Genomic DNA, 27789 nt, shown 5'->3' on the forward strand with positions numbered 1-27789 from the left:
CGACGTTCGATCGAAGCTCGCAACGTTCCATCCGCAGCCGCCGGAGCAGGGCCCCCGTTTTGTGTGCCCCCTTCCTCCTCGCGTTCTCTCCCTCGCATCCGCATCCTCCTCCTCCGGCTCCTACGCTCTCCCGTCTCTTCCCCCTCACGTGTCCCGGGCTCCCAGCTGGGGAAGGAGGGGAGGGAGAGAATCGCTCGCTCGCTTGCTCGCTCGCTCTTTCCTCCTCACATGACCCGAGTGTTTGTCCCCGTGATCAGCGCCTCGGCTCCCGTGTCTCCTCCGCGTCCCCTCTACCTCCATCCGGCGTGAGATTTAAAAACTCACCCCCTCCTTCTCCTGCCTCCCCACCCCTTTCCCCCTGGTGCTGCGGGGTCTTTCCCCCCTTCCCTCTCCCTCCCTCCCCCCCTTTCCCCCCTTCCCTCTCCCCCCATGGACATGCTGGATCCCGGCCTGGACACAGCCACCGCCTCCGCTGCTTCCAGGTAAGAGGAGAGGACCCAGCCTGCCCCCCACGCCCGCTCCTTCTCGCCTGTTTTTTCGAGGATGGATCGCTCTCGTTCGGCTCGGGCCTACGAAGGGTGGGGGAGGGGAGAGGGAACCAGCCATGATCCGCCGTCCTGCAGCGGCGGCAGCACAGAGAGGGGGAGAACAAAATGGAGGACAAGGCAGAGAGCTTGGGAGACCAGCTCTTGGGGGATCTGGGGTGGTGGGGGGCGGCATGCGGGAGGGGGATCCCCTTCCAGGGCACCGATCCAGAGGGTCGGTCGGAGAGCTGGAGCTGAGGACAGAGAAGGAGGGAAGCTGGCATGAGGAGGTTTCTCTGCCATTATAGGGACGGGCTCCTTCCTTGCTCCTTCCTTCCCTCCCAGATCATAAATGTCAGAAGAAACGGAGAGGCGTCGGTGTGTGTGTGTTGGTGGGGGAGCAGAAGTGAGATGAGCTCCGGGTGTTGGGAGGACAAAACGGGGGTTGATTGTGGGGGAGCAGGAGGTGCGGGGAAAAGTGACAGGGCAGGACTCACCAGCCTGCGTGACCAGCGAGCAAGGAGCTGCCCAGAGGGTCATGAGAGGTAGCCAGACACGTGTAGCCACAGAACAGCCAGAAGACAAAAGATCCTCGAATGGGTCAGCGCTTGCAGCTGCTTTCTCGTCAGTGCCACCCTCCAGATGTTTGGGACTGCATCTCTCACCAGTCCCAGCTGGAATGGCCAGTGGTCAGGAATGCTGAGAGCTGTTGCTTGAAACATCTGCAGGCTGCCAAGATGTGGAGGGGTGGGTTGGAGAGGCTAAGTCCTCTGGCCAAGAAATGTACTGGGTGAGCACGGGCTGCTTAGGATTCCCCTGCCCAGCTGACCTGGCAGAGTGGTTGTGGGGAGTAAACCCAGGTTTGCTGTCGTGTTATGTGTGAAACAGGCCTGGGGAGGTAGGAAAGCCCCCCAGGGCAGTAATGAGTGACTTCAGGGAGTCTGGGGGGCTCTTTGCACCCCCAGGCCACACGTCTGCCTCGAGCCAAGCCGAGCAGCGTGCCCTGTGGCAGTTTGGTGTCTCTGCCAGAGAGAGGTGCTGGCACTTCCGCAGGCTTGCAGAGAAATGGTCCAGATGGCGAGAACAACTGGTCTTTGGGTGACCTGTCTAGGAAGTTTTAGCAATCTGGAAAAGAGGGCGTGTTGTTGTTGTTTTCTTTCATGCCATGAATATGCCATCTGTAAGTAGTAAAAGCTACTGTGTGGGCTCATAACTTTAGCTAAGCTGAATTGCTTCTAGGAAAGGACAGTGGGTATCCTGTTAGCATCCTGGGAGCTGTCAGCTGAGTATGCGCATATAAGAGAGGAAATGGTGAGGCTTCCCAGGCAGTTTGTGATTAGAAACGCTGAGAGTTAAGACAAATTCCTATACAACGGAGTGATGGGATCAGAATCTTTTAATATTGGCTGCATGCCAAAGGCTACAGGTTCTGTTTTTGGCATTGCTGCATCAGATGCTTGTACTGCAGCTCCCATCCTCTCCAGCATGCTGACTGGGGCAGATGGGAGTTGTAGTCCACAACTTGTGGAGGCAACTCCTCATCAGCAATATCTGACAAGCAGATGACCCAGGATTTGTGCTTGGAATACCCTGGATGCAGTACTGAATGGTGGTAGGTGGTCAGCAGAGGGGGGCAAATAATTTTTCCCATTTCCATTGGACCATGGAAATGTGCAAAGCTGCTTTTTCCAAATATGCATATATTAGCTGCTTTTGGGAGATGGGTGAGACATCCATTTGGGTCTGTGGGCTGTTTGAGAAGCTCTCCTGGATGCCTCTGCAGAATGGACATGTTGCATCAGCCGGCAGCCGCCCGCCCTCTTCAATTATGAAGGATGTATTTCAGCCCCAAGTGTGACTCAGAAGGATTTGGGGGAAAGGAAGGTAGAAGCGGCAGGAGACCCTCTCTTTACTATGACTCAATTCCAGCTGCTGCCCTCACATAACCTTGCTGTTAACATATAAAAAATGGGAGGGTAGGGCACTCTGTTGCCCGCCTTGCTTTAGGAATTTATTTTGTGTTCTGCCAGAGAATCTAGGTGACGTGCACAACGGCTGTCTGGGAAGCCTTCCATCCAAGGACAGGTTTCACTTCAGGAAGACTTCCTGCCTTGTTCTTCGGATCATATTGCATGGGACATGGGCAGAAGCGGGGAGATGAACAGTTTCTCTAAGGCCAAGTGTTCCTTCTGCTTTGGGGTTAAGAGAGTTGGACTGGGAGAGGAGGGAAGGCCTGTATTCAAATCCTCGCTCAGTTACAAAACTCACAGAGTGACCTTGGCTCAGTCATTGTCTGTCTCAGTCTGCCCTACTTTGCAGGGTTATTGGGAGATAGCATGAGAATAGGGAGAACAGTGCCCCTAAGCTCTCTAAAATAACACGGGTAGACATGCAGTGCCATTTAAAAAATAAGCTTCGTCTGAAAGTACTTTCATGATCGCCATAGGTGACTAGAAGGTGCATGTAAGCGAGTGAGCTGACGGGAGGCACTGGGGTGAACTACTCTACCCAAAATAGAAATTAAGCGGGCTGCTAGAGGAGGGATACCTCCTCCCTGTTGTCTAGAATGAAAATAACTTTTCTCCTCCTCTACCGATTCCCAGCAGGCTAGCAAATAATTGTGCTGCCTGATAACTTTGAGGTGAGCTTATTTTCATGGCTAAGCATTAAAATAAAAACTAATTTAAAAAAAAAACTTCCTATGCTGTAGGGCAGAGTGGCCAAACATTCTGTTTTACCTTACCTTTGTTGGTTAGTTGGTTGGTTGATTGATTATTTTATTTATTTATTAAAAGCTTTTAAATGCCATCCTTTATATAAATATCTCAGGATAGCTTGATGGCATGTAAGAGGAACTTAACAGGTCGGTCATATTAAGACACTTGCAGCATTTTGGGTGGGGGCTAAATTAAAAAAGAGACGCCTGCTGAGCGGGGCCATGCGCATGTCATGCCCTCGATGCTTCTGGATGTAGGTTGAGGTAAGAGGCGTATGACTTGACAAGAATGAAATGGGCCAGAGATCACTGTGAGATCCAGGAGGAGAGTGCCAATAGCCTGCTGATCCATCTAGTTCTCTGCCAGAGAGGAACATATTTCAGGCTTCTTAGAGCTTCTTTCTGTTTTGCTACAACCCTGGACATGCACCAGTTGGAGCCAGCAGCAAAAAATGCAAATTTAACCACTTAGAGCCAGAAGCAAGGAATGCACATTTAGACTTTGCTTTCCTTTAACGGTGGCGGTGCCTGCATTGGTTATGTGAGGAACTGTGCTTCCATTTTTATTAACAACCTAGGAAGGCTAGCAGCATTTCCTGGGTTTGTACGTCATAGGAGAACCAAGCATTGAGGGCATTCCTGGGCTGATAAGTGAAAGGGAAAACTTTGAGTGCATAGTTTGTCACTTCATGCAGTGGCAGCCATGCCTGGGTTAAGCAAGCCAGGGGACTGCTGCTGTCATGTGCGAAAGGGTCTTGAGATGAAGGGACAAGGGTGTCTTTGAGCCCCTGGCCAGCCATCCAAGGCCCGCCACCTCTTTTCATTACCAGAACTCAGCTCTCAGACCCTCCTCTTTACCTTGCTCTCTCCTTAGCAAATGTCATTTACTGTCAAACAAGAGTAACCTTGCGGATTTACTGCAAATTTACTGGTAAGATCCTGATCTATCTTCTGCCAGCCTGCCCCTCATTTCAGATGGGTTTTTCCTCTGGTGGTCCTGAGTATTGGAACCTTTCCTGGGACCATGCACTCTGCCGCTGAGTGACAGCTCTTTTTGGGTGGGGTGTGAATGCCTCGTGGTCAGGGGGCCTGAGATAGAATCACAAATGCTCACAGAAGGGATGGGCAGCTTCAGATGTATTGGCCTACAACTCCCGGCAGCCCCAGCCAGCATATGGCTGTGGTGGCTGGAGCCAAAAGGATGTATAGGCTGGTAGCCAGAAGTCCCCATAAAGCCTAGAAAGACTTTGGCCTCCAATGCCCAGCATCCTTCACCCTTGGCTATGTTGGCTAGGGCTGTTTGGGAGTTGTAGACCAAACATTGGGAGGCCACAAGGGACCCACCCCTCCACTAGGCTATAGGAACTTGAAGCATGTGCACAACTGATGGCTTAAATTCAAGCTTTCTGCTGTACACCGAGGGCATATTTGGGGATACTGTGTATAGGGGCACTCCTGTGTGCAGCTGCCTTCATGATGGGCACATTCCATACACGTAGTGGAACCAAGCAGTAAAGACTTACCTGATCCGGATCACCTCAGCCTCAAGAATCTTTGTCTCATCCTCAGCCTTGCAGTGGTGACTTCCCAGAGATATGCCCCCAATTACCTGAACCTAATTTCGGAAAGCCTCTTGTGGACTGGGAGTCCCTGCCCCCGTGACATCCATGAGGTTCACATTCTCAGCTAGAGAGTGCTCTTCCTCTGCTCCCCAGGGTATAGGAAGAATTAATTCCTTTCTGTGTGCCCACTGCTAAGAAAAGAAAGGTCTCTGTGCTAATTTTGGTTGCATCAGGTTGGTGTCTGTCCTTCTTGAAGGTCTATGCATATAGTGTGCCCTACATTGAAGGTACTTCTAGCCTGGTAGGCATGAGGTTGCGAGAGAGGAGGAGAAAAAAGCGAGCATTATATTGGTCGGGCAGGGGCTCTGTAAGGGATGGGCAGAGAAGCAGTATTCGAGTTTGCCAGGATCCACAGGACAACCATCTCACTGCTTGTCCCAAGCCCAATTTGCCTTCACGCAAAGCGATCAGTGATCGCAAACATGCCTAATTCTGGGTCATGGGAGTCCTGGCAAACCCAAACAGCTTCACAGAGCAAGCAGCTATGGGATTGATTTGCACATATCTGGGCAAATTTCCCTCATGGGTAAAAGTGGGACTGGTTCAGGCTATGGAAGAAATTCCTGCCAATTAGGAAATTTGTGCAAATTGAACTGTGAATCTGAAACAAGACGAAAGTTGGCCGGTGTCAGAGCTTCCAAGAGTCCATGTGTGCATATTTCTTGGCTTTCTCATAAATCCAAAGCTCTAGGACAAGGAAGGTGATTAAGTAGAATTCCCAATGCCAGGCTGATGAAGGAAATGCGAGTAAGTGGAATCACAGACTTGGGAGGCCTCTTGCTGGCCATCCTGTCCAGCCCTTGCTTGATGCAGGAGAGCTGGAGTTTAGCATCATAAATATGGGGCTGCCAATCCAGCCCACTGAAGACCTCCAGCAAGAAAGAATGTATGTTCCCTCCCAGGTAGTAGGTACCATTGTCAAACCACTGCTACCAATCGGAAGTTCCTGCTGCTCTTTGACCCTACCCTTTTGCAACTTCTGGAGCAATCCAGAGCCCCCAAGGCAGCATCTGAGGGGCTGTAAGACAGTTCAGATTCCAAGATAGTTCTGCATCATCTCGTTGACCTTATAGCTTGGAATGGGATCTCTGCCCCAGTGCAGAAGGGACTACAATGGTTTCTCTCCAAGATTGGACAGAGGGGAAAGGAGGCATGCCAAAGATTAGGATACAAGACATTTTGAAGCCACTACAGCAACATTTCCTCCGCTTCCAAGGTGTTCCATTTAGACAGGTGAAAAAGCCCATCTGGTGAAAAATGCAGCGGGGAAGATAGGAAGCGGTGAAGATTGTCTCTGCTTTTCCCAGTATGCGTTGGATGACCATAAGGCACCATGTTTGGGGGCTTATAGCCATCATGATAGAATTGTGCCCTTAAATCTGGGACAGCAGAGAACTTGTCACTGTCCGCTTTTTATATATGGCTGCCCATCAGGTGTTTGAAGTGTGCCAGGTAATCTCTCAGACCTCGTGCTTCCCTCCCATCGGCAGTCTTCTCATCTCTAGTTCAACATGCTTAACTTGGTTCCTTCGAGGCATGAAAATGCTGCTAGAGGCCTTCTTTGCTCTCCTTGGAACCCATTCCAATTTGTCTAAGCCCTGATGGTGCACTCAGTGCAATCTTTTGGAGAAGGCCTATGTTGTAAGCTGTCCAGAGACACAAGTAATGGATGGCATACAAATTTTATAAATAAATAAGTAAATAAATAAGGCCTGCAAATGCAGCACAAAATGGGCCCTTATTCTCTGTAACTTGGAAATTGTTTTTCTACGAATGCTGCCTGAATTTGCATTTCACTTTTTTGTGGTTGCATAAAAACCTCTGACCTGATTAAATGTGGGCAGTGGGCTGGATGTGCTACCTAGTGGCTAAGGTGACAGAAGCCGGAAGGGTTGCGTAAGGCTGTGGGGCTAAGAGGTGGGTTTAGGAAGGATGCAGACAGGCAGTGGAATGTTTTGAAGACTGTATAGTTGTGGTCCAGGGAAATAGAGGTGTTGGAAATGGACTAGTGATGGGTGAATCTCCTCTACCTAAGTCCTACCCCTGCCAAATTTGTAATAGACTCTCTGCTTTTCTTAGTGACCATTCAGAAAGAAAATGGTCTATTTGACGAAGTTCATGAATGTTGTGGGTGTTGGCTGCTACATCTTATCATGTTACCCTGAAATATGGCTCCCGGAGGGAACAGCTGTATGGGGACAAAGGATTCATGGAGGAGGTAGGATTCAAAGAAATTAAAAGAGGTGGTGCTGTACATTCTAGGAGGCAGTTCTGGGAAATACAAGGCAGGAAACAAGAAGGGGCTGAGTCATTTGGGGCAGCAAATGATGGAGGAGCAAAGACCTGCCAACCTGCTCAGTTTTAGGCTTGAATTCTGTATTTTATTTATTAAACTTGTATGCCACTGTTTTTCTACCAGGAAGCCAAGCTGCTTTCGTATTTTATTTCTGTAATTATATCACACAGCGCTGGGCTCCTTGGAGGAAGGGCGGGATAACAGTGTCATGCCTAAAATAAATGTTCAGGGCTATTTTGGCAACACGAGGAGGATGGTGGTCCTCCTTGGGATGTTCTGACCCATCAGCGAGACAATTGCTGTGTATGTTTGGGGGGACGGTGGAGTGTGCCTCCAAGACAAATCTCGGAAGCAAGTCTCTGGGAGTTAAGGTGCAGCTGGCCCTGAAGCACCGCTTTGGACTTCCTCTGTGCTGGATGTACAGCCCTGCCTAAGGAAGGCAAGAGAAGAGTCCAGCTGACTTGCCCAGGCAACTGGCCCCGTGGAGCAGAGCTGGGGAGTCTGCAGCCCGTGGCTTAATTTCACATGGGTTGCAGGGGGAAAGAAAGGGGGAAGGCACAACGTAGAGCAAGAAAGGGAGTGGTCCGACACCCTTGGCCCTGAACCTGCCCCTTCCAGGCTCCCCCCTCCAGGATGACCCTCACATGTAGCCCTCCTCAGCATCCCCTCCCACAAAGCCCCCCCACCGCCATTGCACAACCCCTGCTCAGCCCCCTTTTTGTGCATCGAACCCCTTCTGCACTGCAGAAGCAAGCCTCTCTGAGCTGCTCTGCTCTGCTCTGTACCAACATCCTGTCCAGATACAGGGCCTTATCTCCTCCTGCCAGCGGATTAAGATAACTGAATGCCTTCCAGCTCTCTCTGTGCAAGCAGCTGCCTTCCTTTCGGCCCGTCTCCGTGAAAGCAAGAGGATATTAATGTTGAACTCTCACATCAGACATCAGTGAAGGCATCTCCTGCTTTCGGGAGTGTCTGGGTCTGAATATCAAGGTCCCCGGTCACTGGGAATAAGTAGGAGATGAAGCTTTGTGGCTGCCCACCACAGAGGTGGGACTCTTGTCTCTGGGTGCTGAGAGAGATGGTATCCGGGAAAGCGCGACCTGTTCAGTTTGTGGGCGATGTCCCGCAGATGTTTGATGCCCAGGCAAAGTCCATTCTCCACTGTGGAGAATGGAGTTCTCTAACCCACAGACACTGTAAACAAGATAGTCTCCATTTCTGTCATGTTTGTTATTTTGCATAAATTTGTACAGCCATGTTTGCTAAGAAAGACAGACGGACAGACAGACAGAAAGAAATCCTCCCCAAGCTTTCTTGGTTTTGCTTTGCATGGACTCCACAACCTTCTATCCCTCGACTACTGAGCAACCTTTTCAACCTCTTCAGCTTTTGAACAATCAAGCGTATGCTCTTGATCCTGAGGACTAGAACATTACTTACTTACCATGAAAAAAAGAATCTTCCTAAGGAATCCTGGATAGTTTTGTGTGGGAGAAGGAGGCATTTGTTGCTTCCGCTTTGTCCCTGAAGGCACGAAAGAGAGCATTTGTCAGCATTTTCAACACGTCTTCAACCGGCCGTGGAGGCTGTGGAGTCTGCGTAGACCTTGTGTGGCAAAACGGCACGGACATGCTGCGGCATGCACGCAGTCGTGTCAGGTCGGGCCAGTTGCGTCAGGCAGTGCAGGCGGTGTGACAGTGCATGTGCATCCACCAGCGGCCCTCTCGATGCCTTGGACTACAACACATGTCATCCCCAGCCAGCATGGCAGATGGGCAGAAAGCCACCCCCCCTCCACTTTGCTCTAGCCTCGAGACTTGGGATTCAGAGCTACCCTGCTTCTGGGCCTAGAGGTTCTGCTGAACTTGCATCCCTTATTCTCCTTCCACCATGGCCATGCTGGCTAGGGATAATGGGAGCAGTAGTCCAACACAGGGGAAGGGCACCGGCTAGGGAATGCTGGGAGGTGGGAGCAAGCACCTGCGTACTGTGCTCTTAGAGACGTGATGGGGATTTCGCCCTGATTTTACCTCGCCATGGGGAAATTCTAGCCTGTCCATTTGCTAATCATTGTGCATCTGTCATATCACTGGTTTCTCATCTTGCTGTTCCTTCAAAGAACTGAAGGTGACCTCTGCAGTCTCTCTACCTCTGTTTTATGATCACGACCCGGTAAGGTAGGACAGGTTATGAGTGCAACCTTTCAGGGCCACTTAGTGAACTTGGTAGCCACATGCCAGGCATTTAAGCTTGGTTCTTCCTGGCCTAGTCTTCATACTGCCCCAAGCTGTCTTGTCTTTAACAGTGAATTCTCCCGTCATCATTCTGCAGATTCAAGTTTAGTCCTGGGTGTTTTCGGTTCAGTATGCCAACGATTTGGGATTCCTTCTCCAAAAATGCTGGAGTTTCCCCCACCATCGCCGTGCCTAGCTAGGAAGAAGCAAATAATATTTGCCCGTTAAACATTATTTCCGTATATCTGCTTGGCACAAACGAATCAGGGCTGATTCGGGCTCAGCAGGACCCAAGTGGCTTTTTTTCAAAATAGTGTTCTACAGAAACCGGGGCTTTTCTCAGAAGTTTATCAGGAGGCAGTTCAGGAGAAGACTGCCAGCAGCACGTAAACCGCCCTGCATTTTTGGCAGCTGCTCTCAATCTTCCCCTGCCATGTGCAGCCCAAGAGGACAAACTACTGGGCAAACTACGAGCTGCACTCTCAGCTGGTGCGTCAGGACGGTTAATGTGGAAAGATTTCCCCATGGGCTGCAGCATCTGTTAAGAGAGACTCACAGCCCTTCCGTGATACTTCAGTCCCTTCAGTCACGTGTTAAAAATGGCAGCAGTGGAAAAGGCCCTTCTCTGTCAGAGGCGCTGCTGCCCATCAGAACAGATTACGTGGGGCTGACTCAGCATCACTGAATTGTCGGCCCTGGTGGTGTTTTGGACTCCCCCCCCATCAGCCTCGCCCGGCATGGTTGGGGACAGTGGGGGTTGGCCCAAAATATGTAGAGTCAGGGTGGGAAACCGCTACAAAGTGCAGCCAAATCAAGCCCTCCTGGGGCTCCAGCCAGGCCTACTGGGGTTCTCTCGTTGGCTGTGCTCTGTTTTGCTGGCTGCACCTGCTTTCCCCCAACCATTGGTCTTTGGGTGACCTGCAAGCTTTGGTGAAGTTTTCAGCCCGTTTAAAAAGGCTGAAATGCTTCTCCGAAGGTGCAGTTACTGACAGTAAGAACTGCAAAGTGCAATACGCTTAATATTTTGTGCGCCCCCCCCCCACCTCTGTTTGCAGAGCTGGCCTTTGCCTGTGACCACTGGAATGTGGCCCTCGACTTGCGAGAGATTTCCCATGGGCTGGGATAGAAATCTCTAGATAAATAAAGAAAACCCTTCCCATCTAACCATTTGTCCTACTTACAGAGGCCTTTCCATGGCTGCAGTTCTAGATTTGAAGGCGTGCTCTGCTTCAGGGGTGCAGAACCTCGGCCCCAGGGGTGGCTCTGGACTGTCCGGGGCCCCCATTTAGCTCTGTAGGGTTCCCTGGATGCCACGTCCCTTTTCCCCACCCACAGACCATCCAGTGGTTTCCCTGCTTTGGTGCAGCTTTTCCTCCATCTCGAAGACTGAAACGCCTCTCCCACCGCTCACAGTAACCGCCTCGAGCTAAACGGTATTGCCCCTTTTGGACTTTCGCTCTTACCCCTTTGCTTTCAGCCCCACCTCACCCACCACTTGAATGTCGCCCTGAACATTTCTCTGAACTCAGATTCAGCTGAAATCCCCTATGCTTTGTCTAGAGGCACTCAGGTCTCAAATTCCTGAATGTACTCATGGGGCCAACGAGGTTGGGGACCCCTGCTTCAAACTGTAGGAGGGATCTACGAATGAGCTCACCTGCCTGCCACTGGTGGTCACCTTTTCCCCATTTGGGCTTGTCCCTCCAAATTTTTGCTCCCCCCCCCCCCCGGTCTTTGCTGTTTCCCTCTGTTCCAGAGGTGCAGCCTCTCTCCTGGACCAATTGTTCACACTTTGGAAGGCAGCAATGGGTAATGCTGCTTTTGGGACCTCTGAAGTCAAGGGGGGTTGATACAGAAACATGCACGCTCCATTTTGGTGGGGGGAAGCGGGGTTCTGGTTGCAATACTTGCACTGTGCCCCACAGTCACTCTGAGTGCCTTCAACTCTCAGGACATCATTTTGGTCCTGGCCACCTGTACGTTTCCCTGGCAGGGGGTACATCACCTTGAGCTGAGGGCAAGGGGGCAAGCACTGCCTTCACCTGGACAGGTGAACAGTGTGTGGCCCCCAAGGCTGCCTTCCACGGCCGAGTCATCCCGGTGTGTTGGACTCTTGCTCTTCCCAGCCAGAGCCCGCGGGGCACCCGCTGGTTGGGCAGGCCGGGGGCCACGGCCATGGCCAGCACAGCGGGGGGTTGCCCTGCCCAGGCACCCGGCACCTCTGTTGGCCCAAGCACTGGAATTAATACCAGAGAAACTTTCTGGAACCGCATTCCGGTGGCAGAGGGGGCCATGGGGAAAAGGCACTGTGGCAAGATATCAAGGACCCCTACCTCACAGGGTTGTTGTTGTGAGGATAAGATTGATAGGAGGAGGCAGAGAATTCTGCATTTCCTTGGAAGGAAAAAGGGTGGAATGTGAATATGATAAATAAGGAGTGCGGACTTCAGGCCCTCGGACTAAAAGCGCTCTCCCCCACCTCATTTGCAAATCTTGAGAAGGCTCTCCTAAAGATTGGCTGCCTGCAGGAAGGACGTTAAGGCAACAACATTAGGGGGGGTACATGGTTTGGCGGGGGGGGCACCCTATTTCCTTACAGCTTTACCTGCTACTGGCCCGCAAGGGCTTCCGTGGAATGGAATTCAGGCCTTGGGCTCAGCAATGTCCTGCAGCCTTGCTTTAGCAAAAGGCTGCTGCTGCTGCTAAGTGTTTTGGCCGTATAAAATGTGGCAGTAAATCTTTCTGAAACCCAGAAAATCGCCCAGCAATTGTTGCTTGCGGGGAGATGGGTGGGGTGTGGCCATTTTTGGAAACCCCAAGGCCTGGAAGACTCCGTTTCACAAATGGCGTTTCCCGCTTTGCAAAGTGATTCTCTCAGTGCCCATCTGTGCTAACTGAAAACAAATGTGACTCCAGCAAGCTTCAGCTGTGCGAAGGGGCGGCAGGCCACCTTGGTGGTCTCCGACTCCTCGGACCCCAGTCTGCTGCCCACACTTCACTGCAGTCCTCCTTATAACGGAGCCCTAAGTGACCAGTATTGCAGTTCCTGGAGACACCCACTCCCCCCGGCCTACCCTGCACAGATGGGGGACCCAGTGTGTGCCCACTGGGAGCTGGGAAGGCCCACACCCCTAGGCATGGGGCAGGCAATGCAGTCTCCTTGCTGCTTCAGCCCCATGCGGTCACTTCATGAATGCAAGGAGGGGTCTTTTCCTGAGCCCGGAGACAACCACGGGACGTAATTCTAATCCGTCTGTCACACGGATTAGTGGTCCGTCACACAAATTACTGTCACAAACTCCAGGGCGGCCGCTGTTGCTGTGGGATCTGCCTGCCGGCTTTTGGAAGGGAGTAGGGTGCTGTGCAGGCACGTCAAACCTGATTCAGCCCAAGGGGGAAATTGTGTTCCGGAGAAGCGCTGGGCTACCGGGTGCTGGTGGTTCACCGAGGCCAAAGGGAAAAGCTCTCGCTTAAAGCTCTTGGTGCCAGGGACTCATCCTTCGAAGAAGGATTTCAGCCTTTTGAGTGGGGGAGAGAGCGACGCCAAGGAAGCCACCAAACTGTCGGGAGAAGGACTGGGGCCAGGCCGGGAGGGTGGCCCTCCTTGTGCATACCAGAGGCCCATATTTGGCTCCCGTCCAGATGGAGGGCTGGATTTAACCCACAGGGCTGCGTTCCACAGCCCTGGCCTAGTGGTTGGGGCATGGGCCAGGGTTCGCCTTCGCGCCGCTCTCCAGTCGCCTCCCAGCCTTTGCTGATGACAATTCTTTCTTTTCCATCTGTGTTACAGCCACGAGAAAAGTCAAGAAGGTGAAGAGGGAGTCGAGCTACAGGAAGGTGAGAAGGGGCCTGGGCTGGCCCAGAAACACCCACTCACCCACCCCCCGTAGGCAAGCCATCGCCCCCACAAGGGGGGGGGATGTTCAGCAGCCAGGCACTCCTGGATATGTAAGGCACACCAAATGTCTCTGAACAAGCCAGGCAGATTTGTGCAGCCAGAATTCCAAATAATCCCTCCCTCCTGCCCTCGTATTTTCGTTTACTGTTCTGTCCACAGAGAGGCATCCTGTGTACAAGTGATGGCATTAATCACTGAATATTAATTTGATGGAGAAGAAAGGGGGGAAGAAACCTTTATTTTCTCTGTAGCTAGAAAAAACACTTCCCTGTCCTAAGGAGGTTTACACTTCACCACTTTTGTTTGTGTTTTGTTTTGTTATCTGTGTCAAGTATGGGAAGTTATGACTGGATTGCAACACCCATCAGCTCCAGCCATCATGGCCAATGTGCAGGGATGTTGGGAGTTGTAATCCACCCACGTGTGGGGGACCACTGGTCCCCCACTACTGCACGTTCTGTTTATTAACAATGTTTACGTACCTTTTCTCCTTTGAAACATTTATTTATCATCGCAACAACTCTGTGAAGTAGGCTGGCTGGAAAGATGGGAACTAGCTCAAGCTTACACAAGGAGTTAGTCCAAATCAGACACCATAACTTCTACAATGCAAAGTCTCTGCTTGTCACTACCAAAGATTAGCATCTAAACTTGGTTTAAGGCAATGTGCTGACAGTATATTAAATATCGGTTCTTCCTGCACACGTGAGAGTTCACTGACCCAAGATGGTGATGCAAGGTACAGAAAGGCCAACCTGTGTCTTGCTCACAAATTATGCACACAGTGAAGATGTCATTGTCTTCCGGGCTTCATTTCTTCTCTTCCTCCCTGTCCAGCCCGTACAACACTGAGACAGCTCTCTGAGGTGTTCAGCACTCCAGCTGGCTCAGAACAGGACAGCGTGTCTGCCCAGGCCCATGGGGTCACATCACTCCAGTTCTCTTTCAGCGGCACTGGCTGCCTGCTGAATTCCAGGCCCAATTCAAAATGCTGACCTTCACATTTAAAGCCCTAAATGGCTCTTTGAAGGAGCACCTTTCTCTGTATGCTCCTGCCCAGCCGTTAAGATCTTCCACGGAGGTCCTTCTCTGAGAACACCCCCAAGGAGGTAGGGGGGTGACAGTAAGGAAGAGGATCTTCTCTGTGCTTGCACCCAGCTGCTGGAACATGCTTCCCAAGGAGATGCACCTGGCGCCTTCATTGTTCCCTTTCTGGCGTCAGGTGAAAAAACCTTTTTATTGACAGATGTTCTGAAGGATAGGTTGGTTTTAATGTTGTTTTTATCTGACCTGAGATTCTGAAAATCAACTCCATCCACTCACCATGAGTTGATAAACTCTTTCTCTTTGGATTAGGCTTTGATTGGTTTTTAATGTTTTGTAATGGCTTATTTTATTGTCAAAAACCTTTTGGGTAGCCTTGTTTTCTGTTTGTGTCGGTTTTCACACATGTGCAGTCATGCCTTTGTAATCTCTCTCATTGTCTCATGAGCTCATAGACACACTGGCCAAATCTGGTGGCTTCCCAGTCATCAGGGCATCCTGTTACCCAGCGGAGCCTGCCTGGTGGAGGCTGACCTGCTGAGCCAGTGGAGCCTCCTGTTCTCATTTGTAACCGTCTTCCCTTCCCTTCCCAGGAGACGGGACGAATGCAGACGAGCAAACTGCAGTGGCCATTGCCAGCGTCCAGCAAGCCGCCTTTACAGACCACAATATCCAGTATCAGTTCCGCACAGAGAACAATGGAGGACAGGTATGGGGCCGGCTGGACACCTACTGGAGGCCAGGAGTGTTGGCTTCCTTCCCCAGAATTCCCAGTCTGTCCGTCAGGTCATGCACCTTTCCCTTAGCCACTGATCCTTGGGTGGGTCCCGACTTTTCCACAGGTTTCTCCCTTGATCCTAAAGGACTTGAATGCTTCTCCTTGTGCTTACTGGCAGTAAGACCTTTAAAGGGAAATATTCTTGTATTTTGGAACCTGACCCTTCCAGCTGGGGAGTAAATGTAAAAGGGGCTCAGTTCTTCCCAGCACCACTTCTAGGGCGGCGCTATTTTGGGTCCTTGGCAAGGGTGTTGGGGCATGACTGAGTATCTGTCGGAAACATACATCCTGAGGGCAGAGAGCTTATTTGGGATCAAAGTTCTTAATGGAATCTACCAACTTCACCACTAGACTCCTTTCTCCACTGCCCAAAATCATGTCTTTCCCTTGCAATCGAAAGCGGGAATTAAAGGAGGCTGTCGTAAGCAAGAGACCCTGGTCAAACCCTTCCCCCTGAGATGCTAGATTTCTACATACACAGGGAGAAATTTCCTCTGTGGTCCCCTCAGCCCGCCCCTATTAAAAAGCATCTTCAGGAAGTCTCTGCCATGTTTTACCACATTACTGCATACGTGTAGCTCTGGTCTCTCTCTCGCAGTTTTAACAGGTGTGGTCTTGACCCACTGTGTTCTGTTCGGTTCATTTAAACACATCTGAAATGCACCAAGTTGCTGCATTTTCCACCCATCCTTGTGCAGTTTTCTGAATATGTGCGTAAAATTCACACGTGTGCACAAACAGATTCTCACACACAGAGGATCCCCCTGTTTCCGGAAGGGTGACTGTTGTTTGCTTTCTCTCTCAGGTGACATACAGAGTAGTTCAGGTGACGGACAGTCAGCTGGATGGACAAACAGACGCAACGGGGGCCGTCAGCGTGGTCTCAACAGCGGCTTTCACCAGCAGCCAGCAGGCTGTTGCTCAGGTGAGGGATGGTTTTGTTGTGACCCCAAAATCTGGCCACAGATCTGTTTTGTTTCAGGTTTTGCTTTTAGTGATGCACACCTTGCCTTTCCAGGAGTTGTGACTGCCCACAGCAGCTTCCGATAACAACGTTTGCGAATTGAATACAAGGCAACACATCTTAAAGGCAACAATAAAAGCAATTATTAAAAAGCCGCAACACCATAAAAAGCAGTGCAGTATTTTCAGATCAAGCTTCAATGCTTAAAACTCTTAGTGATTCAACTTGAAAGTGATGAAAGCAAACAACCTAGAACAGATGAAAAGCATTCTGGAATATCAGCTTTTGAGTGGCATGTTGGAAAGCGGAATCTAAAGTTTTGCACTAAATAAGAGACACCATCTTTTATCTTGTTCTTGGCTCCTTTTCCACCTCTGCCTTCAGGAACAGGCAAAAACTGATCTTTTCTAGAGATAATTTGAGAAGATTAGCGACTTTGTGCTTTTTCTTTTTGGTTTATTAAAAGGTGATTTTCACAGTGGGTATTTAAGTCTGAATATCTCTCTCAAGTGCCTTTTTCTGGAGAAATAGGAGTGGGGTACACATTTTTGAAGGAAATGGAACTCAGCGAGAACCATGGAAAACCAAGCCTGTGCCATCTTCAGCTGGTCTTGGTTTCGGTGTTCATATGACAGGGAGAACTGACACACATGCAGCTGCATGTGCCTTGAGAGCCAGAGTCCACTTGTGCATGATCAGCAGTTACATTTGTTTATAACGCCATGCCGGCTGGGGATTACAGGGGTTGGAGGGTAACATATCAGGTGGCCATCAAATTGCAGAAGCCTGGATGTGGAAGATGGTGGGCATGTCATGTTTGAAGCCGGCTAGAGCTGGGCGTCAGACTAGATGGCCGGGGAGGCCCCTTCTGACTCGCTCTGTTTCTATGTTTCTAATATCCCTGATTTGCTCTCCTGATTTCAAATGAGGACAGACTTCCCAATTAAAAAGCCCAGCAAATGCTAAAGAGCACCCAGCTGCAACAGTGGGCTTACCTATTTTATCACGCAATGTATCTATATGTACCATACATGGAAGAAGATCCAAAAATATCTGGGTTGGGGAAGCTCTTTCATCCCAAAGGCCAAACTCAACTTCAGTATGTCTCTTGGGGGCCAAATTCGAAAGGGGCAGGGTAAGACATCCCAGTGTGTTGTGGCTTCAAGACCATACTGCATCATAGCCTGAAGAGGGGCACTTCAGGCTCTGAGAATGGGGGCAAACAGCATAAAAGCTGCAAAGCCCTAAAACAGTCAGTCAGGGAAGGTAAAGGAGCTTTGCTCTCTGCCCTTCCCAGAGTGTGGGCTGCCGTTCTTCACCCTTGGAATATATTGTGCCAAAAGCTGTTGAACACAAAATCCCACCAAAAGATCTAAACGTTGAAACAAAAGCACGAGATGCTGGGAACATGCCAAGTTCTGAATTCTTGAACTGGGCATGTGTCTATTTTTAAAGAAACGCAAGGCCAAGGAACCATGGCTGCAGCATCAGGAATATCCTGTGTGGAGCTAGACTCTCCAAGGCAGGGTGACGATCTGTGATTCGGCTGTCGCACCTCCTGGCACAGGGCTCAGTCAGCTCGCAAGGCAGGTCGAGAGCTTGTGGTTTCAGCCGGTTTCAGCTTCCCCTCTCCCAGCAGCACCGCCGTGCGGCACCTCTCCAGCTGCTCCCAGGGTGGCTCCTTTCCAGTGGTCAAGGTTGGATGGGTGGCGTCCCTCCTTAGAAAAGTTGCATGGAAGGAGGTGATGCTGGCTGGACGGTCCCGTGAGGGGACTGCATTGCTTTGGTTTCCTTTCACTTCCTGCGCGTACTTCCTGTGAGAAAATCTTTTCTCTCCCCGAACATCCTGAGCGCCTCTCAAAAGGCAGGCACAGAAGTGCAGAACAAGCAGCCCCTGAGCACATGCTCCACCGAAGAACCTGTTTTTCACTCCCAGAGCTAGAGTGTGCACACACATTCTCTCTCTCTTCCTCATGCAAATCTGCATGCCCCTAATCTTGCTTTCCCCCCGGGCTTTCTAGATTTCAGTAGCCTAATGGAGGGAAAAATTAAGGCTTTTGCTTGGGTATCAGAAAGCTTTTCAGATCTACCTAGAGGTGTAGACCCCAATTGATCTTCCACCCATCTCTGAGCTGAGCCACACCTGTGCGTTCTTGCTCCCAAAATCCAAAGAAAGTTGTGAAAGAAGGATGTGTTCAGAAAGACACAAGACAGAAGAAAATCTGAAGCCGTTTTTTAATGTCTGCCTGTAAATTCCCAGCATGTTTTGTTCTTTACTGAAAACACTGCGCAAATGTAGCTTTTGCTTATAGACATGGGCAGTGCCATCCTATAGCCCTAGACAGCATCTGCATGGCCATGGGGCTTGTCAGAGTCCCAGCCCGCTGTCAGGTTGCCCTCCGCATCCCTGGCAGTCGGTGTGGAAAGAGACATACTGCGAGCGGAGGAGGCCTCTGATGCCAAGATAAGGTGCATGCCGGTGGCACCTCAACCTGCTTGTTGCTTGACCTGTGCCACACAATCATCCTGGCTTAAACAAGGCCCAACTGGCCTAGTTGCCTGCCTGCTGTTGTGCCATTCAGACCTGGGCTGTGTGGCTGGCTGGGGGAGGAAGCAACCTTCCGCTAGCCCGTGGCCTGCTGTTGGGTGGTTTGCAGGTTGGTTCCCCTCAAGCAAGCCGCGGATCTCTGGTCCAGGTAACACAGCAAGCCACGCCCAGGTGAGGGATTCAGCCATCGGTGCCTGGCACACACCGCGGCTCCAACAGCCTGCGAGGCTTGTTCAAACTGGTGGTCATGCAAGTGAGCACCTGTGCAGAAGCAGCTGATATGCTGGGCGATCCAAGGCTTGTCTGCACAGGAGCCAATCCAATTGAATTTAAGGGGGCTCCATCCAAGAAGAAGGTACGCTAGACCCTCAGGCTGCAACTGGGAGTGGGGGGTTGTTCTTTGTGGGGCTGTCCCTCCCATCAGGCCAGGGATGATGGGAGCTGTACTGCGGCATGATCTGGAGGAAGCCACTTGCATGGGAAAATGCCCCATTGAAATTGGCAGGATTAACTTCCAAGCAGACATGCGGGCAGATGTCAGAGTTTAATCTTCTCAGATGATTGGCTACGATACCAGAAAACCCCCAGGTTGCTATTGTCTCTCTAGCTGGTCCTGTCAGCATTTTGCGCTGTAAAAGTCTGTCTGCTCTTGGCCACAAGGCGGCAGTGCACACTCAGAACACCCCTGCGAGTCCTCATTATTGCTGGGTTTCAAGCGGGATTGACTTCCTGCTTGTGTAACAGTGTGACTGTGTCCCAGGACCATGTGCCGGTTCAGTGCAACGCACGACGCGTCAGTTTCATACAGTGCCTCCCGACATTGGGTCCCTGGCCTCTGGTGCATGATCCAGCTCTGGTCTAGCACAGGGCGCCCGGAAACGCTCAGTGGTGGATCAGCGTTCCAGACACACTCCCGTGCAGGATGCAGTAACTTTTCCCATGAGCCCCTCAGGTGCTTCATAGACAGGCCTGAACACATGATTTCGCTTGTCACTGTGGTGTTTCCATCACTAAAAGCAAAGCCCTTTGTTTAGCACAGAAATAAAGACTCGGCACATGCTGCAGGAGTTTCTGGCATGACCTAGTCCAGGGCTCTGATCTGGTGCTGAACTCAGATTGTGGCAGGGGCTGCGCCGGGGATCGAAACGAAGGAAAGGCAGCACAGAGTGGCACACAGTGAATACGGCTTTTAAAAGCACGACGTGCATTTGGGTAGACAGACGCCACCTCGCGTGCTTTGGAACGCCCCGAGTGCTCTCTGTGTGTTGTCGTCCTCTTCCCTGGCGCCAGCTGCACCCAGGAGTTCTCTCTCTCACCCCGCTGCCTTCATAGGCGACCGCCTCTGCGTTTCCCCACCGGAGGCCAGACCTCGCCACAGCATGTCCCCATGCCGTCTTGCACCGCTCTCTTTCCAGGCTGTGATCCAGAACCCCTTCAGCAATGGCGGGAGCCCAGCCACGGATGCCGTCAGCGGGGAGGCTCGCTTCGCGTACTTCCCTGCCTCCACAGTGGGGGACGCCACGGCGGTGTCCGTGCAGACAACAGATCCGTCGCTGTCACAGGCTGGAGGTAGGCGAGCGAGGCGCTCGTTGGGCAGCCCCCTCCCCGAGAGCCAGTCTGTCCGTGGTTCCCCGCTCGGGCCGGGTGTCCTCCCTGCCCTGGGCCGCCTCGTGGGGTGCAGTCGGTGCGTGTTCGCGTGGGGCGGGGGAAGGACAGTCGTGGCACTGGCAGCCAAATGTCTCTTCCGGGTTGTTCCCGTAGGCCAGTTCTACGTGATGATGACCCCGCAAGATGTGCTGCAGACGGGGACACAGCGCACCATTGCCCCTCGCACGCACCCCTATTCCCCGTACGTATGGCTCCGGGACCAAGCCAGGTGCAGCGTCTGGCAGCAGGAATTGCTGGGGGGCGGGGGGCTGAGCTGTGGGGCGCCGACTGCGGGGGCAAGCAGGAGGCGGGGGCCATGAGGCATTCTGCAGGAACTCAGGCAGGTAGGGCCAATGAGATGGGGGCAGAGAGAAGGAAACCGCGTCCTTGTGGGGCAGGTCCCCTTCCAGAGTGGGCGCCAAGGTGGGGTGGCGGCTTCCATGTTGGCCTGAGAGTCCGTCTGGCAGCCGGACCCCCATTGGCCACAAAGCTTGCGGCATGGCTTTCAGCTCCCAGCCTGGCCTTCCTACCTCACAAGGTTGTTGTGAGGATAAAGTGGGGTGGAGGAGGGCACTTCAGCAATTGGATGATAGGGAAATTAAATAAGGGTGGAAGCTGCCATTGATTCCTTGCTGGAAGAGGGCGGGAAGAATAAGCAACGAGTCTGAGTTGGCTGGGTGGGCCACATCCAGTCCGCCACAGCCGTTCTCACGGGAGCCTTAGCGCCACGCTGGGAGCACAGCTCTGCCTGCAGGGAAGGTGTGTCGTCCGTGCGTGCCTTGCTTCCTTTCAAGCTTTCTGTGGTTCCCACCACACTGCAGCCGCATTTCAGTGCTGGCAGTGGCAGTGGCAGGGGGGGATTCTGCCCCCAGTGGACTCGGGCTGGAGTCAGTCTAGCCCATCAGCCCCCCAGTCTCCCCACCCGATGTAGAGACTTGCATCATATTTGCCGCCCGTGCTGTGGGAATCTCAGATTGGGCACAGATCGGTTAAAGCATCTCAGCAATCAACCTAGAAAAGGGGAGCAATACAACTCACAGGATTCCTGGTCATGGGTCACTGTGGACAGGGCTGATGGATCTTGTAATCTAAAGCATCTGGAAGGCCCAGGATGGTCTGCTGTAACTGCGCTTCCTTGCGTGGGACTGAGAACTGAGGCTGGGTGCCTCTGCGAAGCTTTGCACCCTCCAGAAGTGCTGCCGTGTCCCTGGAACGGGTGGGCGATAGGGGAAGCGTGGCCTCGCCACAGCCAGTCTTTGGAGCGGGAGAATGGAATTGGGGCCCCTTCTGATTTTTGCCATACCTGTGCCTTTGAACTGCAGGAAAATGGACGGGACACGGACACCGCGGGATGAGAGGCGAAGGGCCCAGCACAACGAAGGTGTGCCGAAGAGCCAAGCAGCTCGCCCCCTCCCGTGCCTGCTGCATCCCTTTTAGCTAGAGCAGGGCTGACTGATGGACCCGGCAGACCGCAGCAGCTGCTGGAAGAGCCAGGTTCTGCCGTCCGGCTTGGCACCCGGGGACCAGGCATGCTGGAAAGATGAGCCTGGCCAATCCAAACGAGGCTGCCCCGGCCACAACTCACCCTTGCGATGTCCTGCCTTTGAGTGCCGAGAGTGATGTTTGCGCCAGCAGCTCCCTTCCAAAACCACTTTTTAAAAGCCGACTGCCAAGCCCTAGGCCTAGGGGTCTGATGGTGTGCCCCCAGGGAGCTACACTTCCTTCCCCAGGCCCCATCATTTCCCCCCAATCACTGGCCACCTGGTTCACCGGCTTTGGCACAGTTTTTCTCCCACTGTAAAACATCAGAGCGCTCAGTCCTTGGCAGTGATGCGTTGGCCCTGCCCCTTTTATGTCTGACTCCTCCCACTTTGGCATGCAGCCCCCGGAGGTCCCCAGGAAAGTGCGCGCTTGGCAGCAAGCGGCTGAACACCCCGGGTTTAAACCCTTGTTTTTGGCATGCATGCTAATTTGACCACATGACGTGCGGGCTTGTTCTTTCCACTAGAGCAGCGCATCGCTGCCCTTCTGGATCTTCAGGTGCTGCTGCAATTCACACCCACTGATTCTTACTGCTGATCTCAGCAGCCCGGTCCTCTCCCTCTGCGCTCCCCTGCCCATGGGTTCCCAAGTGTGGGAAGCAGCTGGCCAGAGAAGCAGCCATCTCTGATCACTGCCTCGTTGTTTCCTTCTTTAGTTGAACGGAGGCGGCGCGACAAAATCAACAACTGGATTGTCCAGCTATCGAAAATCATTCCAGACTGCAACACAGACAACAGCAAGACGGGGGCGGTGAGGGCAAATGCCAGGGAGGGGACAAACGAGGTCAGGGTTGTTTTGTTTGGGTGTGGAGGTGTTTGGCTGTTATCGTGGGTAGAAGACTTAGAGCACTGCTCCCTGGAGGCCAAGGAAGCTGCGTGCAACCTTGCTCTCGCCATGCGACCAGTTGCAGTCCGGCGGGGCGGGGGGCGGGCGACGGGGGGGCCCCGTGCAGCGCCATGTTTCTTCAGGCGCTGTGAACTCTCTGCTCCCAAATGTGGGGGCATGGCTAGAAAAGTGGCCCCTCAGGCAGAGGGGTGTGCTGCTTTGCGTGGAAATGAGCTGGAGGGGAAAGAGGGCACTGCTGAGCAAAACTGCTCTCATGGGATGCTTCCAGGAGCACAATCCTGCTTGAGAAAGGGGTGCTTGCTTCCTCGCGTCATTATCATCGTTACTTTTATTATTATTATTACTGCTGCTGCTGCTGCTATTGGTATTACTGTTATTGCATTGCATTTATATCCTGCCCTTCGTCCTCTGGTGAGGAACCCAAGATAGCTCCATGTTATCCTCACACCAACAACCCTGCGGTGTGGGTTGGGCTGAGTGAGTGACTGGCCCGAAGTCTCCCTGTGAGCTGCAGGGCCAGGTGGGGCCAGAAGCCGGACCTCCCAGCCCCCCCCCCCCCACCCCAGCATTTTAACCACTACATCGGCTCTCATGCCTCCACCTTATTTTGAAGAGAAACTGCAGGGCTTTGCCATGCTGCCACAAGCAGGTAGAGACCTTCAGCGCTGGCCTTTCAGTGCCCGCGTTGCTCACCCCACTGGAAAGAGAAATGCTAATTAAATTGTGGGCTGGACCACATACACGCCAACAGAGCTCACGCAGTCCGGGGCGCTTTCCCTGGGCCACTGCTTATCCACATCTCTTGGAGCAGCTGGTACAGCCGAGATCCTGACTGTTGGTGTGATGGGGTCTGAGTTGGGTCACTCACATTTATCTGTTGCATTTGGTTTTTTCCTCCAAGGGCTGCAAAACAGTTTGGCTGATCCTTCTCTCCATTTTATTCTCAGCCTTCCAGGGTAGGTTAGGCTGAGAGTCTGTGACTGGCCCAAAGTCACCCAGTGAGAGATCTGGAACCAGGACTAGTCCAGCACTCTAACCATTGTGTCACACTGTCTCTTGCCAGTGTAATGAAGGATGCTAAGGCTTAGCATTATTTGGCAGCTCAGCGTGATCTGCAGCTTAGGACGATGAGCCTCATCTTTTGCTGAGCGCGTCCTGTGCTGGCACCATGCTTCCTTCCCTAATCAGACTATTCTGGGAGGAGGGAAGTGGCAGAAGAGACGGGGAAAGAAACATGCCAAATATTAGAGAAGAAAACCTGTAATCTCAGTAGACAGAATGAGGCAGGTGAATAACCAGTATTGGCAAACTTGTTAGCCTGCATCATTTGGTTCCAGCTTTTCTAGTTTTGCAGTGTCCCAGGGTCGCAGACGCACTCCACTTGGTTGGAAGGCGCTCGTGCACCAAAATATTTTCCCTCTGCCCTTCCTCGTCTCTTATGGCCCCACTGGACATCCCTCGTGTCCATCAGTGACCTTGCAGCTCTCGCTGATTGAGGGACGTGATGCCTGCTGTTTCCCTCTAGGGGCAAACGCGATGTGGCAGATAAATTAATCTCCTAAGGTGTGCAAAGAGGATGCAGCCCTCTGGGAGGAATACGAAGCCCTGGTCTGCTTGCCGTGGCTTGATTTTTCCCCTGCCAGAGAGGCAAGCAGGCGGGGCTCTGGCTTCTGTGCAGCTCCAGGGCAGCATGGAATTAAGGACCCGTGGTTTTGTGTGCCCCACAGAGCAAAGGAGGCATCCTATCCAAAGCCTGCGATTATATCCGTGAGCTGCGCCAAACGAACCAGCGCATGCAGGAGACCTTCAAAGAAGCCGAGAGGCTGCAGATGGACAATGACTTGTTACGGCAGCAGGTAGCTTGGCTTTTGGTGTCTCCTGTCCTTATAACCTGGAGAGCAATGATGCTTCTAATTTTTGAGTTGAAAAATCAGAGCAAAACAGCAGAAAGAAAATAAATCAAGTATTACAGTTTCCTTCCATGAAACGTGCAATTTGACATACAGTGTATGTATTCCAATGAATGCATCTAAACTGTGTACTCCTATTTATTTAAGGTATAGCAACATAGACCACTATTCTTAGGGATAATACAATATGCATAGACTTAACAAAGGCAGTCCATATATCCATGTAAGCCAGACTGAACTAAACCACCCATTCAGAAATGAGCCATTTGAATCCTGGCATCCAGTGCAGAATGGCACAGCCCAGTGCAGCTGAGCAGTTTCGTGACAACTAAACCTTGGACTGCACGGAGGGAGGGATGAACTGATGGATGGTGCGGAGAGCAAGGAGGGTGGCGGGCGGCGGCGAGCGCTCCCACAGGGTGCCAGCCATGCCACAGACGTTGATCCCGATTCGGACAGTGAGGGTTGTGTCGGCAAGAGAGGGAGTCCGCGCCAGCTCAAGCTCCGGGATGCGGCGGGAGGGGCGGGGATTGTCTCATGGCCAGCCACTTTGCTGTGCTGGACTGTCCCTGGGAATGGGGGGGGGGGGGCTGGGGGGGAGGCTCTCTCAGACGTGGACCAGCTCCTCCCCTCTGAGCTGGACCTCATGGCAAGAAGCCAGCCGAGCTGGGAGGCCCAGCTGGAGGAACAGAAAGCAGTGAGGGGGTTTCCTTGCCTGCACAGTCCCTCCTGAGTGGCTGGGGCACAAAAGTGTTCGTAAGGAGAGTTTTGGGAGGTGATCACTAGGTTGGGTTCAACAGACCGCTCTGTGCATGCTCAGACATCTGTTCTGGGAGATTTGAAGTCAGAAGCAATAGAGCATTTTGCAAGGAAAAGGCTTGTGGCCAATGTTCATTTGAAGGAGCAACCTTGGCTCCAGAGCTCTTGAAGCCAGTTGCCCTGGCTTAGCTGCAATACACGTCTTTCCCTTTTATTACATGGTGCAACAAAATCCCTCTTCTGGCAAGCAAGGGAGAAGAAGGCGGTCTTGCGTCTTCACAAATAAATGCATAGGCACGCATCGGAGAAAGCTCAGCCCTGTTCATGCTCCTCCTCCATGGTTAGGTCCGTCTCCTTCAGCTCGCGGAGGGGGACCGCCTGAAGACGGGAAACTCTGTGGAGGCTCCCCGCCTGGGTCAGAACACCAATTCTTCTGTGTTCTGGCTGACAGGAAGGTACTCACAAACACAGGAGACTTTCCTCTTTCAAAGCGTCACCCGCCACGGGTGGTGGGAGAGCGGCAGGGCCGCTGTGTGCCTTCCCCTCATGCGTTTGCTCCTGCATTCAGCACGAGAATGCCTGCAAAATGACTGGGTTTCTTTGGGGCCTGGACCTCAGACTTCCCGTGTAAAGACCCGCGGCCTCGTTCTCACATGCAGAGCGCGGCATCTTCCTCGGGTAGCCAGACGTAGCGGGCGTCTGCTGTTACTCCATTCCGTTTAACGTCTCCCCTCTTCTCCCCCTTCCCCGCCCCCCCACCAGATCGAGGAGCTGAAGAACGAAAATGCCCTCCTGCGGGCGCAGCTGCAGCAACACGGGATTGAGATAGTGGGAGACGCCTCGGGGCAGTAGCCCCCGCTCCTTCGCCACGGCCTCTTCGCGGGAGCTCAACCTCCAGCCGACCGGTCCTTTTTTGTATAGAAAAACCCTCCTCGGAATGAACCTTGCCTCACTTCCCCTCACGCAGGGGCTGATAGAGGGGAGGGGAACATGCTTGCGAGTGGAAGAATCTGACGGCGTGGCTGGATTAGGCACCCAGCCCGGGCTACTGTTCTGAAAGACCCTCCAGCCTCCCCCCTCACCCCCGTCTAATGCCTTCCCATTTTCCTTACTTTACTTAGGATATATTAAGATTAAACAGACAAAACCTGCATTTTTAATAGTAGATTTTTAAGACAGGTTAGCCATGTCCCCCCTTCCCTCCTCTGCTGGATCTCTGGGGCTTGGGCCCCTTCACCCCTCCTGAGCTTGGCTGTTCAAAAGCTCTCGGGTTCCACCTTCCTTCTGACACTCGTCCATTTATACCTCGCGGTAAATGGACTGATGCTTTTGATCACGGCCCTGAATCAGAGGCGGGCAGGCGGGGTGCTGGCGGAGCTTGGTTCCTCAGGTATGACTGTGAACCGAGAAAGCGGAGGCGCAGTGCCTCTCCGAGTCAGTTTGCGGAAGCGCTTGGACACAATCCACGGGGCTAAGTCCCCCTGCATTTAAGGCACCCTGAAACGAATGCTCCCTTCGCACAAGTACACACCTGCTCACTTGTGCGTCCCGAGTGCTCCTGCAGCAGCCTCGTTCATTTTACCGTGCGCAACTTTCAGCAACAGCTTGTGGGGAGCTCCTTGCAGTCACAAAGTGGGACATTTCCTGGATTGTGCCTTGTTTTGTGAACCGGAGAGGTTGCCACTGAATTTTGCCTCGTATCTGTATCTACCCCCTAACTCAACCCCTCTGTCGTTGCACCAAAATGTGTATTTTTTTTTAAGACACAGTGGAATATTATCCTGAAGCCAACTTTGATCTCCTCCCTTCCCCTTTTTTCTTTTTCCTTTTCTTCCTGTAAGTATTCTTTATTTTATTAGTTTAAAGGCGCGTTTGTATAGAGGTACGGTGTTTGTATGATAGCTGAAACCCAGGCCATTAGGAAAGTTTTTAGTGGTGGAATGAATTGACAACAGGGTTGTTTTTTTGTGTGCGTTTTTGATATTATATAATTTTTTAATTAAACTTCAGCAGTGTTTTAGGATTTCAGGTTTAAAAAAAAATCAGGAGATGAATTTTTAAAAGATGTAATCTCCTATATTTTGGGTTTCCCCCAATCCTCCAGATTTTTTTTAAAAAGAAAAATAAGAAATGGTTCCTTAAAATGGTAAAATAATATTATTATTGTAATAGCAAGTACCTTAGGTTTGATTTTTTAAAAATATCTATATATACCAGCCCCACCTGGAAAAGTTTCCAGGATTGCAACTAGATTTCTGGTAATATTTGTACCATTCGGTCCTGCTCCAGTCCCTGTGAATGTAAGGAGGAGGGGAGACATGAAATCAAGGGAAAAAGCAAACGGTATATCGCAAAGAAGTATGAGTTGGCTTGCAGAGTTTGATTGTTGGAAAGTAGGAATTAATTCTGTTTATATATAAAAGAAAAAAACCCTGCACAGAAATAATACCGCATCAAATCA

General features: G+C 51.9%; 1 protein-coding gene across 3 annotated transcripts; it reads left to right on the forward strand.

The window, feature by feature from the left end:
• On the forward strand, positions 1–27789 carry USF2 (upstream transcription factor 2, c-fos interacting). 3 transcript variants are annotated; one of them, XM_044418773.1, is made up of 10 exons: positions 1–482; positions 13183–13229; positions 14928–15043; positions 15918–16037; positions 20040–20193; positions 20386–20473; positions 21594–21652; positions 22469–22596; positions 24387–24515; positions 26091–27789. In XM_044418773.1, exons 1-10 carry the CDS (start codon positions 430–432, stop codon positions 26178–26180), a joined length of 984 nt encoding a protein of 327 aa, XP_044274708.1. In that variant the 5' UTR covers positions 1–429; the 3' UTR covers positions 26181–27789. The 3 variants fall into 3 exon arrangements, with proteins under 3 accessions (XP_044274708.1, XP_044274710.1, XP_044274709.1); XM_044418775.1 differs by having other exon boundaries at positions 4–482; positions 22469–22563; XM_044418774.1 differs by lacking the exon at positions 1–482 and adding an exon at positions 7006–7080.

This window comes from Varanus komodoensis, unplaced genomic scaffold, assembly GCF_004798865.1.
Source record: "Varanus komodoensis strain SLA01 unplaced genomic scaffold, ASM479886v1 scaffold93, whole genome shotgun sequence".
Lineage (NCBI taxonomy): Eukaryota > Metazoa > Chordata > Lepidosauria > Squamata > Varanidae > Varanus > Varanus komodoensis.

Excerpts from the sequence above, each read along its gene's own strand:
- USF2 (XM_044418773.1), top strand. The coding sequence starts at position 430 with ATGGACATGCTGGATCCCGGCCTGGACACAGCCACCGCCTCCGCTGCT. Across the intron at positions 21,653-22,468 it reads AAGGGCCCAGCACAACGAAG|TTGAACGGAGGCGGCGCGAC; the intron begins GTGTGCCGAAGA and ends TTCCTTCTTTAG. Across the intron at positions 24,516-26,090 it reads ATGACTTGTTACGGCAGCAG|ATCGAGGAGCTGAAGAACGA; the intron begins GTAGCTTGGCTT and ends CCCCCCCACCAG.